At 43.2% G+C, this 16660-nt stretch overlaps 1 protein-coding gene across 1 annotated transcript in view; it reads left to right on the forward strand.

The window, feature by feature from the left end:
* The window catches only part of bsf (bicoid stability factor), a 53501-nt gene extending 38493 nt beyond the window's left edge, over nt 1-15008 (forward strand). Inside the window, exons 25-31 of the mRNA XM_050180612.3 lie at nt 817-1039; nt 3083-3352; nt 6448-6688; nt 8226-8294; nt 10645-10741; nt 12527-12675; nt 14912-15008. Coding sequence (XP_050036569.1) covers nt 817-1039; nt 3083-3352; nt 6448-6688; nt 8226-8294; nt 10645-10741; nt 12527-12675; nt 14912-14944 — 1082 coding nt within the window. The 3' untranslated portion in view covers nt 14945-15008. The remainder of the gene's footprint in view (nt 1-816; nt 1040-3082; nt 3353-6447; nt 6689-8225; nt 8295-10644; nt 10742-12526; nt 12676-14911) is intronic.
* Nucleotides 15009-16660: the final 1652 nt, after the last annotated feature.

Here is a 16660-nt window from a genome sequence, read left to right on the forward strand (position 1 = left end):
TGACAAATGCTCAAAAATTTTCGTTACAAAGAGGTTTTTGTTATATGCAGTTTCAGTTTGAAAATCCCCAAAAGAAGCGCACAAATTAACACATTAAACAAAGGGGAAACTGGAGGTATACCTCACCCAAAACAGATTTACTTAGTGGGAACAAAACAGTTATTTTGCTCTGTTGCTTATTCCTGAGGGACAGCTGGTTGAATTGACATATGGTGGCAAAATGAACTAATTAAAATATTTATTATTGCTCGCAGTAATTTGTAATGCCTTTCTGCTTCTTGCTCTTTCAACGCAACACAACTGGCCTGCCGCAACGAGTGCCGACGTGTTTAAACACTGCCACAGCATTGAACTGAAAACAAAAGTAGTTTTGAAAGTTCTAAAAAGAAGAGTAAGGTAAAAGGGAAGAAAAATGGATTCATTCCTCGGGAGGCAGTAGCGCTGAATGCTGAGTGTTTTGCGTTTTCAAGCCTTAGTAACTACTTCAGCACATGCGGAGACGCCAACGGTGGTTGAATTGACCGAAGTGGCATGCTTTCGCATTCGAACTAAAAAAAGTATTTCTTCCATAACCTATGTATGGTTGCTAGCCAGTACTTTCCAGTGTATTCAAATTAAGTGAAAATACGAATTAACTGAGGTTGGGAGTCGACTGTGTCTGATATTTATTACAAGCATAAAATCGTTACATGCCCATACCGAGAAGATAATTTTTATATTTACTTTGTTGTCTCCAATATTTATTATATGCGATATTCATTATAGCCCTGTTTGTGATATCAAATGTGACTGCAAAGCCTGTTTGGGGACATGCAGACGCAGCAGGGGATGCCGACCGTGCCCTGGAAGCCTGGGCCCAGATGCAGGAGGAGAATGAGCAGCCCAGCGAGCGCACGCTTCGCCTCCTCGCCGCCCTGCTGCAGCGCCTCGGCCGCCCTGTACCCTTCACCGTGCCTACCGTGGAAGCGGGCGCGAAGCAGGACAATTTTGACACCTTACTTACCTCGGACCCGGATGCAGCATTGGACCTCTGGCACAGGTGCGGCCCTGTTTTACAAGCCTACTCGTGCATGCTTTGGTCTGAATGGGCTGCTCTGTTGCTTTGCCGCAACAAAAGCACGCCACTTTACCACATGTTCTGCTGGCGGCAGCTGCATGCGCGGTGCAACACTGTGTCTGCCAATGGGGTGATAGTTCTGTGCCAGATCTGCAGGCCCTTTATCACACTTACTGAAAGCACAGCTGCAATTGTAACGTAAGAAGCAACTCTTAAAGCGGAGCTTTCTTTGCCTACTTCCCCGGGTTTCAGCGTTTCGGCGTTTGCTGTGTCACCGAGAGCAAGGTCTTGCTCAATAAAAAAAAATACTGATTTGTCCAGTTGTGGGTTTCGAACTCGAGTCCCTTGTAGCATCAGCCTGATGCTTTACTCATGTGCCGTTTCATTTTGCCTAATCGCCAGAGCTTTGCCTACCACAGTTCTCACTGTGCTTGAAATCTTCATAACCTTTTGTAATAGTTGTGGGAAAGTGAAATTCTTTGAAGTAATGTTAAAAATACAATTTTAATGCAACGCTGATGGCAGAAAGGCCACATTTCTCAATGACTGAGTTGCGGTGCAAGCACGGCTGCTTGAGAGTAGCAGGGGCAGCATCCACTTCAGCTGACGCTTACACTGAGGTCATTGACCTTAGTTGAGTGCGCCGTCTAGATTGGCTCACTGCGAGCTACCCCCCCCACCTTCGTGCAGAGGAGATAAAAATCATTAACTCTTCTGTGTACTGGGCAGCTATAAGCACGCATTGTTTATTTTCTTGCAACGACATGGCACTTCACCTCTTGCAGACTCTGCAATAGTGCAGTTGTGAAAAAAAAAAGTCTTCTGACACTGCATATTAGAGCTGCTTTGCATCTGGCAAGCAGATGTACTCCACTGTTTGTTGATTACGCAGTACTACAGCAGAAAGTGACGACATGCCTGTAAGAGACAAGCTGGCCAAACAGGTGCAGTAAAGCAGTGTGATCGATTGCACTTCTGCAAACCACAGGTGTCCACACCTGGCACTGCTGATACACTGTGACATGGCACAACAGAAATCCTAGTTGCACGAGCTCACCCTAATCGATCTTGGATGTAAGTCATTGCAACATGAAGGAAGCTTCTGGGAAGCTAAAGAAACAGCTCGCTACATCCAGCTTCTTTACATCTTAGCTTTTCAGAAGGGGTGCGCGAATATTCGAAAATTTCGAGTACCAGCGAATACGCTTTGGGTCAAATTTCATTATTTGGAATTTTCAGATTATTCAGGACGAGCTAATATCGATATGAAAACATGTAACCCACAGTTTCAGTTTCGCTAAGCAAGTAAGTTTGCCATTGACGTGGCTTACAGCCAAGACAAAGCCTCCGTAGGGCCACTGTGCCGCCCACTGGTTTTTCAATTGGTGAAGTTTTAGATTCCGCAAGGCGTCTTGCTCAATATTTTGCATCAGTTGGGCCATGGTAGCCTCTGTTTAGTGTGGCAGAATCATAGTTTGGCATGGTCACTCGCAAGTACAGTGACTCATACTCGCTTCAAACTCATTTCACATGCATGAGATAGAGGGTTAGTGAGTGACAGGGGATGTGAATGGGCATGGCTATGGACTGGAATGAGTGCAGTTAAATCTGAGTAGACGTAAAGACTGGAGTGAGTGGCAGTTTTCGTGAGAATGGACCAAAGTCAGTGACGGTGAGTATGATTGGACGTCAGTAGACGTCGGTATGTGTGTGAGAGTGCATGATTCGATACTGGCAAGTGTGAACGAAAGTGGCTGAGATTGCAAGTGAGTGTTGATGAGTTTGAATGGGCATAAGTAGGAACGTGAGTGAATGCCGGCAGCTGTGAGTACACGTGAGAGTGAGTGAGTGCATAAGCTTGCAGAAAAACATTGGTGAGTGAATGTGAGCGAATACAGGGCTTATACCGGCGACCTATGGACAAGGTTGAGTGTGCTTGTCTGTACACTACCATGTCAAGCAAAAAAAAGGGAGAGAGAGAGAGAGAGAGAGAGAATGAAGATGCTTGCTTGCATTGTGCTGCAGGGGCCAAGTGTCCGGCAGGCAGAAGGGCTTCCAGTTGTTGCAGGCGCTTACTCGACAGGGCCGCACCCGGGAGGCTCTCCGGCTTTTGGATCAGCTTTTGCAGACTTCTGAGCCAGCTGCCATCTCTGCCCGAGCTGTGCGACCCCTGCTCCAGCAGCTGGCCAGTCTGGGCGAGGTGGAGTCCCTGGTCAACCTGCGCTCGCAGCTGCCCGAACGTCTGCTGCGGCAGCTGTCCTATGACAACCTGCTCTGCAACGCTTACGTGCACAGGTCAGGTCGAATTGGGGGGAACGATTAAGCAAATTGCCATTGACATACAACCATCATGCCGAGAGCTGCCTTGTAACTTGATCATGGTAGTAAAACAAGGTAGTTTGGTTTTTTTTTTAAGTACAGGCGACTCCTGTTACTTGGATCATTGCGAGATCGCAAGTTTTGGTTGAATTATCTGAAGGCTCCTATTAACGAACGGCGGCACAATGAATGGATTCAAATCTGTTTTATTGCTTGTAGTAGTCTGTCATCATTGACAGACTACCTCAATATTTTAATAACTATACAAGTCTTCGCCGGCCAGTGGCCCACAGACCACAACATTATCGGCCGCGGTGACAGAAATTGTGAAAAGAGACATTGCCCAGGGCACAACGCAAGCCGTCATCATCATTGCAGAGCAGATCGCTGCAGTCACCGTCATCATCGAAAGAACCAGTAGCGCTGTCTGCTGAATTCCTTGTATCTACAAGCTTTTCGTAACCACTGCGCATGAGGGGGAACCATTGTGGCCAACCTAACCAATGCGACATGCTTTTGTGTTCGAACTAAACAAGTATGTGGGAACTAAACAAGTCTTTGTGGGACTTTCTGGCACATAACTCAGGTTGAATTAAAGGGAGTCGACTGTACTGTCTAACTTGATATTGCCACAACCAAGCTCTGAATGCGCAACAGTTTTTCTTGGCATCCAACACCGCGACGTTCGTTTGTTGTTGAAATCAGAGTTTCCTAGAAAATACGAACAACTTTCTGCGGCTATGAAGGGAAAGCTACGGGGGCAGATATTCTGCACATGTGTTAATGGGCCAAGTAGTCCACCAGTGTTTGACAGTTCTTTTGGTTGCTTGGAACAGACGGTGAACCGACGCAGCTTCTATGGGCGATGGTTTTGCGTTTGCCCAAACGCGGAAGAGAAAAGCAACAAAATAAGTAAAATTTTACATTCAGTGGTGTGTTTTCTTATTTGACTGTTGCTAATAAGGTGTTTATGCTTTCTTTTCCCCGGGTTAAACTAATGTACATGAAAACGCGGGACTCTTTTCAGAAGCGCTCTCACTTTTGCGCGCTTTGCCTCCGTAGCTTTCCCTTCATAGCTACAGAAACTTGTCCGCGAGTATAGAGGAAACTCTGGCGTTAGTGTCTGTGAGAGCTGCAATCATGGTGGTTCAGCCAACACAGAAATGGTACATAGATTTGCCTAGCGTTTGTCCTTCTGGATTGAAATGGCTTTGTGGCTTTGCAAATTTATCTTTCTCGACAAAATATTCCATTATAAATGCAACAATTCGGAATGATTATGCTACGCGCAGGGACTAATTGCCTTGCTTTGTCTAAAATAGTGTGAGTACTTGGATGTTTATAACGATAAAATGCAATAGATAATGTCACAAGAACATTTGGAACCATGAATACAAAGACTAGACACATCTGTATACTAGACTAACCATCATTTCACGTGGTAACTCAGTGGTCGCTGCACGAAACATATGGGAAGCTCTATGGGTTCATAAATTGGACATCCATGTGTCATGTCTGTACAGTTTCCACATCAGTCAGTATAGCAGGCATCTGTTTACATTGTCATCACTGGAGGCATCATTTCCACAGCTGTGTCAAACCTTGCCATGATATGCCAAGTTTGTTGTGATAACTGCAATACTGGAACCATACATGGGCATCCCCGCTCGAGTAGACAAGGTTGGAGTATGGTGACTAGGTTGGCTGGCTGTGCTCACCATGGTTTTGTGACTTGTTGGACCTGTACCACGTGGGTGTGTTGCAGGTGTCTGCCTCATGACCACTGCTAGCCTTTTAGCTGTTGTCAGGCTTGCCACATGTAAGTGGCCCAAGCCTATTCTGACGTTAGGGAGTTCAGTGTAGTATGTCCATAATCGTCCTGAGTGGTTTCAGTACGTATAATAGAGGTGTGCGAATATTTAGATGACACCAAATTGAATCAAATAGTGAACTTTCGAATATTTCAATTCGTGAATCGTGTATCTACTATTCGGTATATTGGGTGTGGAGGCCCACGCAGTGCCACGTGTCGCATGCGCCATGGGTCCCCTCCTGGTGGATGCCACCCAAGCGAGCATTTCACTTCGTTTTTTGGCACAAACGGAGCACCCAGTGCGCCGTGGACCCAGTGCGCTGCGTCGGCTGGGGCCACCTAGAGTTGGCCCTGAGTTGACGGGACTGATCGAAATGATAATGCGACGCAGACCGGGTGAACGATACGGACACGGGGTAACAACCATTGCGCAAGCTTTGTGCGACTCTCCAGATTTCAGATTTCTTGACGCCGATTCTGACAATGAAACGGCGTGAACGGCACATGCTGTTTACCGTCGGCGCCGGCTACACACGAGCTAGTGATTGAGTCACATGACGCACAGTCCTTTCGTCTGTCACACAGATTGACCTTAAGATAACCCAACTGTTGTAAAGTTGGTTGAGCCCTTCTGTATTTTAAAAAATGCAAAGCAAAACTTTCTGTGCAAAAAGTAAAAGATTGCTGCAAAACACAGGTCCACTATTAAACTGAGAACCTCATTGGTATTCAGTACTACAAAACGTCACTAATTCATTAGTCTCAGAGGGGGGGAAAAACGATCCTACTGAACAGCAATTCTACTGATAAACAAAATGTATTTTCAAGACTTTGATACACTAGAACCGAGCTGTTATCAGTGCTGGCATACTAATTTGGTGTTCCCTTATATCAGAGTAGACCCTACTGCATATTTTGATTTCTATGTACCCAAGTTACTGATAGTTTGCAAAACACTTTTTATTCAGTGCTAAGAGACTCCAGAGAATGTGCAGCACTGTACATTCTTGCTCAACATTTCTAAGCATTAGATATTGCGAAAAATTCTCCAATATTCGATATTCGACCTTTTTTTCTTTTTTTTTTTCTTGATTTGATTCGATGTTCAGTATGAAATCCACTATTCAGTATTTGCACACCTATAATATATAAGGTTTCAAATGCATGTACTTCACAACGCCAAACCATGAATGTAACTGCGTGCTCATTAGTATATGACCGCATCCACTCAGCCGCATCCCTCGTTCTACTACTGCAGTGGACGAGCAGGTGACCTGCTGTCACAGCTGGAAAATGCACCGGGCGAGTGGGTGTCCGGTGGACGCTGTCCATTTGGCGGTCTCGTGGGGCTCCTGACACGCCACCCCGAGATGGCCGGCCGAGTGGAGGCGTTAGGCCGCACCTACGGCACGGAGCACGACTGCTGGACCCCCCTGAATGCTCTGTGGTCGCATCGGGTGCTTCAGCAGGACTACGCAGGGGCAGACCAATTGCTCAAGGTACTTGTCCTGCTGGCGATGAGGGCACTTGCTAGGAAGGAGACAGGTTCGCGACCTCTAGTAAAGACCCTTTTGGTAATTGTAAAGCTAGGTAGCTTTTCCGCAAAGCAATTCGGCCAATTAATGGTGGCATTAGTCATATTTGCAAACAGCATGCACGAGTGCAGTTGGCTTGTATTATGAAACAAAATATAGCTGTGGCTCTCGTGATGAAACCACACACAAGAGACACGCCTCAGCATGTGCAACAAGCAGTCGGTCTTCATTTGACCAATGAACAGGGCCACCAGGGCACGTGTGTAATGCAAAGAAGGGTACTTGAGAATAATGAAAAGGGTCTATAATGTTGCTCTCGGTGAAAAACTGAGGCTGGCATTGTTTCATGAACAGTGCATGTAGCAGTCAATAACCCACTGCCACCTGCATATTTTGTGCTCCTTACCGTGCACTACATGGTCAAGTCGTGGTCAGCGATTGGTATTTCACCAATAAGTGGCAGTGGGGTCCTGGAAAAGACCTGGGAAAATTACTTAAAAAATGAGCGTGGCGTGGAAGACAAAGGCTCAAGTAACACTATGATGGTGACTTGCAACAGTGTTTATTTGCAATGTACAAGTCACATAAACACAGGTGTGTGTTTAAGAAGAAAGAATGAAAAACAGTCTAAGGTATTAGATTGACTGAGTTAGACGAGGACAAGAGAAATATAGCATGGACGCCAACTACATGTACCTACTAATCTTCAATTAGAGATGCACACGCATATTTATGTGCATCCAGCTTACACCATCGCTATGTGTGACCAGCTAGATCAGTTCCAGATACTGTCAATTTGAATTGTGGAAAAGCTCCACCTGAATTAAGAAGCTTTACAATTGATTCGGTATATGGTCAGCCAATGAAAATTTTCTGATTGGTTTTATTTATTTGAACCTAGCAATTAGTAGCTTATCATTGTCACTTGCTGCACTTTTGTACTTTGTTGTGATTTTGTAACTGCTCCTATCCATAATGCCTCTGGCCCTGAGGGTATCATGGATAAATATGTAAAGATTGTGCAGATACCATTGATGATGATGGTAATGTAAGCAAATAGCATATATTTGCTGCAGTGAGAATATTTATGTTGTTGTTCTTTGTTGTTTCATTAGGTTATTCTGCAGAGAACAGAGCCATTAACCTGCACATATATAGTGTTAGCCTAGGTGGACAGCAAGGGCATCTTGGAGAGCTATGTAGTTGGCATCCGACGATGAATGTGCCAAAGAGTTTGAGTTTCGAGCGCACAAGCCCGATGTGTTGATCACTAACCTCCAGCCACCATTCTATGGCCCCCAACTGCCGACCAAGAAGAAAATCGAAAGAGCAATAAAGCAATTAACTTACTACAGTCAAATCGTGACAATTTATGGTTGATGTAATAAAATAAATCATGAACTGTGACGATTTCACTGTGTCGTGCATGCCAGCCATAGCTGCTGAAATGCAGAGATTCCTTGCTGAAACTAGATTTGGCTGGTTGTTGCGTTTGTTGCAGGAGTTTCCACAGCTGGGTCCACAGCTCCTGTTTGTGCCAGTGATGCACGAGTCCAGGGACAAAAAAGATGTGAGAACTCGTCCACCACGTTATCCCGTTCAAGCTTTGTGTGCACAATTGTACATGCCTGAGGCAGTGCCTCAGAAGCAAGAACACTCCTTTAAGCAACAAGATTCAAGATATGTAGCTTTCATCTTGAAGCACTTCCAATTAGACCTGCCTATTCAAGTACATGTAAAACACAAAAACGCTTTTCTGCGATAACCCTTGGCCCAATTTTAATGAAGTTTGTTGCATTTGTGAGAGAAAGTTAAATTCTAGTGACTGTTGGAAGCAGATTTTGGATTTAGGCCCTGAATTTTGTTGAAAGAATTTTCAAAAATATGAAAGTTAAAAAAAATAGAAGCACAAAGTTTACAAATTAATAGCTTTCCATCAAGGACAGGTAGCGAAATTTTGTAAATGGCTTTCATTAGATTATTCAAAGCAGACAAATTCAGTGTGTCAATTTATATACTAGTATTACATGAATTTGTTAGGTTGTTTACGGAGGTTCTGCAAAAGCTGTATTTTCATATGACTAAATTTTTTGGGATTCCTGTGTAACATATCAATTTTGTCAGCTTTAGATGTGCTATTAGGTGCAATTCACAGAACTGTGATATGATTTTTCATTGCTGAGTTACAAAGTTGTAAACTTTATAGTTTCGTTTTCTGAGAATGTGTGATTTTTGCCAATTTTTAGTAAAATATTTGACGATAGATCAAAAATTCAAAATGAACGGTCACTAGATTTTAAGTTTTTCTTTTAAATGCAACAAACATCGTCAAGTTCGGTGGAGTGGTTGCCAAGAAAAACGAATTCTCCTTTTACGTGTATTTAGATAGGAGCACCCGAGCTAAACCTTCCTCTTAAGCATAAAAACCCTTGTACTCCAAGTCCATTATGAGCTAGAGCACTTAAACTGTCGTGCTCTGTGGGCAATATAAGTAGAAATATGAGCATTTAAGTTAGCATAACATTGTAAAAAAATTTCTGTACTCTTCAGTAAGCATTTTTTCACAATTTAGGTGACATATCTTTCCATAAGTTTATTCAAAAATTACATATTTGGAAAGTGCATTTCTTTAGCTTTATATTGATGTATACCTTGTTATTGTAACTATGGTGTATATGTATTGTTACCAAGCGCGGCCACAGAGAAAGCTGAGGACAGTAGAGAAGGCTTCGACGCTTCCTAATGTTGCACACACTGGCCTCCATCTTTTATGCCAGTTAATGCTTTGTAAGTACGCTGTAAATATATTTAAACCTCTTTTATTTCCATAACAATATTAGTCAATAAAAAGTCATCACCAAAGCATTAAAGGAGAGCCATTTATTCATGCTGAAGAAAGATTTAAGAGGAGGTCATTACAGTATATCACATGCACTCTGAAGAACCGTACAATGGAAAACATCCAAGTTCGAATGCCGTGCAAAGGCTTGTAGCCTTGGCTGGGCTGCTTAAATATTGCAAAAGAGTACAAAATGCCAGTGCTTAGTTTGTTTTTGAAATTTATGTACTTGTACGCTGCTAGGTAATAGACATAAGGACTTTAGTGATCTCATGAGAAAATGATTTAATGCACTTTTTCAAAAAATTTCAATTATATTCTGGTGTTTTACATGCCAAAACCGCTATATAATTACGAGGCATGCCGGAGTGTGGCATTTTGGATTAATTTTGACCATCTGGGGTTCTTTAGCATGCACCCATTGCACGGTACGCAAGCGTTTTTTGACATTTCACACCCATCGAAATGCAGCCACCGTGGCCAGGATTTGATCTCGTGACCTCGTGCTTAGCAGTGCCACATCATAGCCGTTAAGCCATCACCGCAGGGTCGCACTTTTCCAGACAATTCGTAACTTGCGTTAGAGGCGCAGCTGGACAAAAGTTGATCTAATTAAATTTATTTTGATTGAATTAATTTTATTTCACAGCGGGCATGGGTTTAGAAAAACATGTCAATAAATGGTAGTGAGGTTGTCTACTATTGAAGTGCCCAGTAGTATACCTGCCAACTTTGCGGATTTGGGTTTCTTCTTCAAATTTACAAATGGCTTGTCTGGCTTTCCTAAAAGTGAATTCTACTTGCGAAGTACTTTTGCTCCTCAGTCTCGCCAGAGTCACTGAGTGGTCCCTGCTTCTAGCAAGTTTATTCGCCCAAGTTCCTGTAGCAGGCCAAATCGGAAACTTCAAAATTTCTATGTTCACAGCATGGCTGGTGGAAAAGTATTAGTGTAGCATGCAACACTGCTACTTTCTTTTAAACTTTACCTTTTGAATGCTATCGTAAGGCTTCGTTGTCAGCTGCAACCTTTCTGTGTGCTCCGATATTGCATAGCACAGTGTTGAGCTCCTTTGTGTTTCAGGAACGCATGGCTCGCTACCTGGCAGATACATTGGCTGCTCATGGCAGCTCCCCAAGGAGCCAAGCCGTTGCACAAAGCAATTTGATCCGTGTTCTCGGTGAGTGAGCATTACAGCACTTCCCTGTTGGGGGCAGTCTTGAAAAATGTGGCCTTGCATGCTGATCGTTTTGTCTTTTGGATAGCTAAAAACCAGCACTGGCTTAGTTTAGTCTAGTGAAGCATTCTTTCCCAGATTTCAAGATGAGTAGCCAACTTGCCCTCAAGTGGTAGCCGAACCCACATCCTACTTTTAACATTTCCATCCTTTAACCGCACCCGTCTTGTAGTAACATGATCCGCATGACGCCTGCAGTTAACAGGATCTTCCACGTCCACTGCCATGGCTATTGACAGGCGCTAACTAGCACTTCTGGGACTGATCTTGTAAATGTACCCAAAATATTCAGGAAAGTGAATGGTAAGATGGCTGCTGCAGTAGCCTAATTGGTAGAGCGTGGCAAACATAATGCGAAAGATGTGTGTTCAGCGCCCACATGTGGCAAGTTGTTTTAGTTTTTTTAGTTTAGCATGAAAGGTGTTTTATGTCAAGCTCTATAGAAAATCTGTGCCATGTATGTACAACACACAACCATCATCACACCAATCCATGAGATGGCGATGCTTTGCCGTTTTATGCCTACCTAATGGTTAAGAAAATAGGTATAGAAAGGATAGGAAGGTTCAATTTATTAACAGAATTGTGCTCTTCATGAGATATATTTGTTTCAGTGAGGATATTTAGGTACCATTTGCTTTATCACTGAGTAATTTTGTAGACAGCTTGGCTGGCAGCTTGGACACCTATGAAAGTAGTTGAGATTGTAGTGCTTGGAAGTGTCTTGCGGTCATACTTTTGCCATTTTGTGCCTGCCTAATAGGAAGGTTTGCTTTATTAAAGGAATTGTGCCCTTGATGACGTGTATTTGTTCCAATGAGGATATTTAGGTATCATTTGTTTTATCACTGAATAATTTTGTAGAAAAGATTGCCGGCAGCCTGGACACCTTTAAGAGTAGTAAATATAGTAGTGCTTGGAAGTAGTAGCTCTAGCAGTGCCTGAGCATTGGTATTCCTCGCACGTTTTTTTAATGTAAACTGTCACCACTTACTGGCACTGCAGCCACTCACGTTTGAACATGTGTATGGGTGGATACGCGCAATGCTCTAATGATGCAGTTTCGCCGCATACGCGCTCGCCATTACGTCGACTATGCCTGCGATGCCTGGTAGCCTCCGGGATGGTGTTTATGCTACATGGCAGCACAGGTCTCGAGTGCTTGCTATCACCATGATTGCTTCACCCTTCTAGCAAAATTGTAATTAATAAAAGACTGCATATTTATGGGACTTGTATTTGTCAATGTATAGCGAAGTTGCCACTGCCTCCTAGTATGCATGTTTTACTTTCATCTTATGACCAATTCTTCTGAAAGAGAGATCAACCAATTTTTCATTTTATCCACTTTTATTTCCCCTTTTTTATTATTATTGTTCCTACATTTCAATTAAACATAACAGTTAATTTTCCTATGTTATGTTATGATTTTAGGTGCAATATTACAGATTATTGCAGTAAGAGGGCTTACAGTATTCGGCTGACAACATGGCCGTTGTGAGCAACATGCTACATCACTTGAAAGGGCATCCACCTGAGCGTAGCATAAAGATTCGCTTTCTTCGCAAGTCTTCCGGCACAAGCGCCACGAGGCGCTTGTGCCAGAAGGAATTCTGCTGCTTCTGCCAGAATTTATGTTCCGGCAGAATGTAAATTTGCACCCTAATAGTGTACCTTGCACTTCTCACAACAAAATTTCAACAAACTCGATGTGTCTGTGTATATCAGCGTTGCAGGGTAGCGTGGATGAGGCCCTCAAGCTACTGCAGGTGGCCGACGAGTCTAGCATATCCCCATGGGCATTGGTTACGCTGCGGGATGCCTTGGAGGCCGCCGGCAAGCCTGTGCCGTTCCAGGTGCCTCAGTCACGGCAGCAGGTATGGTATGGTTCCCCCCTCCCTGAAACACCATTCCTTGAAACCTGAGGCATGCATTTGAATGAGTGTGGCGCCTTTCGTAGAACGTGTCCACCGCGGAAAGTTTTGACAAGTAAAGGACTTTATATGAACAGTTATTTACCTGCATTATGTTTTGTGGCCTTTAGTTGTGTATTTTCTTGTAAATGTATAATGATTTTTGTTTTCTGCATATTTTATGTACAGAGGTGTTGCTGTACGTGCCTACTTCTGAGTACTTGTAACTATCCCTTTTTTGTGTGTCTTTGTGCATTGTGTCATTTTGGGGGTGAATTGAATCGGCACCTCGTCGCGCTTTTTTTGCCTTTTCACCACTCCCTTAGGTACCTGTACAATTTTTTTTTAATTGTTGCCTGACATAAGCTTCAGCTCCAACTAACACACATCCAATTTTCACAGTCAGGAATGATGAATGTAGTGCCCTTGATTATCCACTGGCCAGTTTTTCATGGCAAGAGAGAGAGATAGTGATGGTTATTTTATTCTCACGTGGAAAAAGGAGATATTTAATCCGAGCCACAGTGGACCGGGTGTTGCACGCTATCAGTGTCGGAGGCCACCTTATCACAGTTAATAGCCCGGACAATCTCAAATGCAGAGCTATCTCTGATTGCATTTGAAGGACCACATTTCTTAAATGTCCTGCAGACCGCAGCAGCCAAGGAAACTTGTCGAGTGGGCCTAAAGCTACTGCAGCTTCAACAGCTGCAGTGATGCATGTATTGGATGGGATAACAAATTTTTTATGCTAATGCAGTTTTCATTTGCACTCGAATGTAACCAGCATGTCATTTATTAGTAACTTTTTTCGGAAAGACAGAGTGCATCAGAATTGAGTATTAAGATATCTTACGGGGAGGTCTCAATATGCTTACTTCCTCAAATCTCTTTCATCTGTTCCACGACGTTTATGGTAAACCTTTTAAGCTTGGCCTTGTAAGCGTGAAATCTTCTGGGCAAAAAAACACAGCAACATGGTAGTGCAAACAAGTTCAGATAAGGACAATCATTAAGGACCTTGCATTCAGATAAGAACTATCACAAGGGGGGAGGTGGAGAGGGGGCCCATTCCTCTTTATTTCAAGGAAATTTTTATATATCATACCAGAAACACAACGTATATTGAAACCAAGCTTATTTATTCAGCAAGTGCCTTTGTTTGAGCACGAGAACATTTTAACGAGACGTGGTAGAAACTGCGGCATGCAATGCATAATATTGGAAATTTGAAAGTGTGTAAAAAAGATTAATGATATTTTCTGTGCCTTCATATTTCTTACACCTTTGGCAAACTTGTAAATGAAAAAAATAAAGAAATCAGTTCATTGCAGAAGCTGGCAGCACAAGTGAAAAGTGTCAAATTTACCTCAAACGCTGTAGCTTGCCAAACCTTTTAATTTGGACGCATTATCAGTTTTTGTTGATGTATCAATTCGGCCAAGTCTGATATTACCACTTTGTAGTGATGGTACAAAATAGAACTGTCAAAATTCCAAGTCATAAATGGAACTCTTTATTGGATGAACTTGTGCCCGGCAAAACGAGCAGCACTCGGAGCACTACAATAGTGGCTAACCCAGTCCCTCACCGAAATTTGATGTACGAGTCAAATGTGTCGGCCATTCATACATGACTTATCGTACATTCCAGCATAGTCGCTGGTGCTCACATATGTTCCAGAATGTACAGCACTTTTCACTTTGCACACGCAATCTGATTAGACAAGGTTCTTCGCTCTAGCATCAACGACAAGATTCAAAAAAGTTTCGATACATGAAGACGCATGTTGCGCCGAAGCAAAGCTTCGTAGCAGTGGTTGGCTGGTGAGAAACAGTCTCCAGAAAAAGAATGTATGCATGTCAGTATTTCGAGGTTCTGCAAGCATTCACCATTTGGCTTGACAGGGAGCAGCCCGTGAGAGCCAGTGAATATTGCCCTCCATGCTATGGGGAATGTGCCAGACACCTTTTCTGATTTGTTGACGCGATGTCCACATCCAGGGCAATCATTCCATTGCTTAGCATGGAATATGTTTCCATGGAGATAACTTTTGCTTATCAGTGTCCCGCTGTATGGGCGTTCTTTGAACTCGAGGTGGGAAGCAAGCATTATACACTGAACGTGCGCAGTATATTTGCGATGTTGCCTCTACATCTGCGTTTTGAGGAGTATCTGAAGAGTTTCTTTGCTTGTGCAGGAGGAGCAGCAGCAGGACCACGTGCAGCAGTAGGACACACCCTGTACCCAGCCATTATGTACATAGATCTAGTCGATTAAAACATTGTTCATTCAAAGGTGTCTTGTGTTATGGTCACTGGCAGCCTTTGGCCCTTATGAACATTGTGGTGTCCTAACGATTTAATTTCCATGTGTGTGTTGAAGCTTTTGTCCATTAGTCAAAATTTGCATTCCACTTGAACGTACGTAATTGCATTTTAATTTTTGAAGACTGCACTCACTGGCCAGCATTCAATGGGCACCACATTGGCATTGCAATAAAGACACCCATTAAACAAATGTCATGCTGCCTTGACATCTTGCATGAGTGCTGGTAGCGATGCGAGCAAAAACCCACAATGAAATGTGTCATAACTGCAGTAAAATTTCAATAATACAAACTTCTCTGGACTTTGAAAACTATTAACACCATTTGAAAGTTGTGAGCTCCGTAACGAACCACAATCATAGCACCAAAGTGAAGGTAGGACATTCTTGTTTATGCATATTATATATAGTGGTTACTTTCAGTCGAAGTAGTCCATTATGGCTTCCTAGACCTTTATTTTCTCAGTGTTGTGATGTGCTAGATACATCCAGAATGCACAACTTTGCGTTCGTTTATTCATTTCATTCCCAGTCTCTGCACACCCTAGTGAGTGTTTTCAAGTATGTAGGTCTCTGCGGGCATCATGGAAGACCCAAGATAATGGGATGTCTTCACAACTGCACACTTTGGCCTTACTCCTCTTTCACCCGAGAGGTCTCGAGGCAGCTCACAAACTCGGTATCATCCATCGTACTTTCATCAGTTTACTATCATCCATCATACTATTAAGTACAAACTGTACTTAACGCATTTTCGCCAGGACTCTTTCAAAATGTGCATTGAAACTCTGGTCGTCTATAATCATGTCACCGAGATTCGACTAAATGAGCTGTTGGAATGGCCCATTCCCCACTTCATACAGTCGAATGCCTTTCTAATGGAATGCTTGGGGCCTTGGAAATTGCTCGTTATACAGGTCACTTTGTTCTAATGTTCACGCACCGCATAGCTCACAATAGAAGTGGTACAAAATTATTGCTTCATTATACAGGTTATTTTGTTGTGGAGGCGCTCGGCCGTAACACTTTTATTTCATTGCACTTGTGTGCCTTCTGGTAAGCACAGCTGTTCATTGGTCCTTCTGGCATATCAAATTTTTGTGAACATTAAGATTTTTCTAGTTGTGTGAAGCAGCACTTTTGGGGGTCGCGCGTTCCCTTTTGCACTAGGGTTTACTTGATGGTAAAGCTAAAATGTTTTTGCAGCAACCCAACCTCTCAGTGCTTGAAATCAAAGCTGATTGCTGTAGATACATTTTGAATGCCTGCATAAATTTAAAGGCAATGATTGTAGAGGACTTCTATATAAGCCGTAACACAAAGTTGCATTTGACACAAAAATATCTTCGTTAATCCGTTTTTTTTTATAAGCATGTATTCGTTATATCCATGTATGCCGTGAATGGTGCACCTTAATGGATGACGAGGGCATTCGCGATCACGCGTCAATTCAAGGAGAAGCAAAGCAAAAGCGGGCAACGGGGTGGCCTAAGCACCAGTAATCATACGTAATGCGCGGTTGAGTGCGTGCTTGCTCCGGGCGTGAAGCTTCGGAGGCCGTCATCAGAGGAGTTCGTAACTGGTTCCAGACATGAACAGCATGTAACTGCCTACTCTAGCG

The sequence above is a fragment of the Dermacentor andersoni genome, chromosome 7, assembly GCF_023375885.2.
Source record: "Dermacentor andersoni chromosome 7, qqDerAnde1_hic_scaffold, whole genome shotgun sequence".
In the NCBI taxonomy this organism is placed as follows: domain Eukaryota; kingdom Metazoa; phylum Arthropoda; class Arachnida; order Ixodida; family Ixodidae; genus Dermacentor; species Dermacentor andersoni.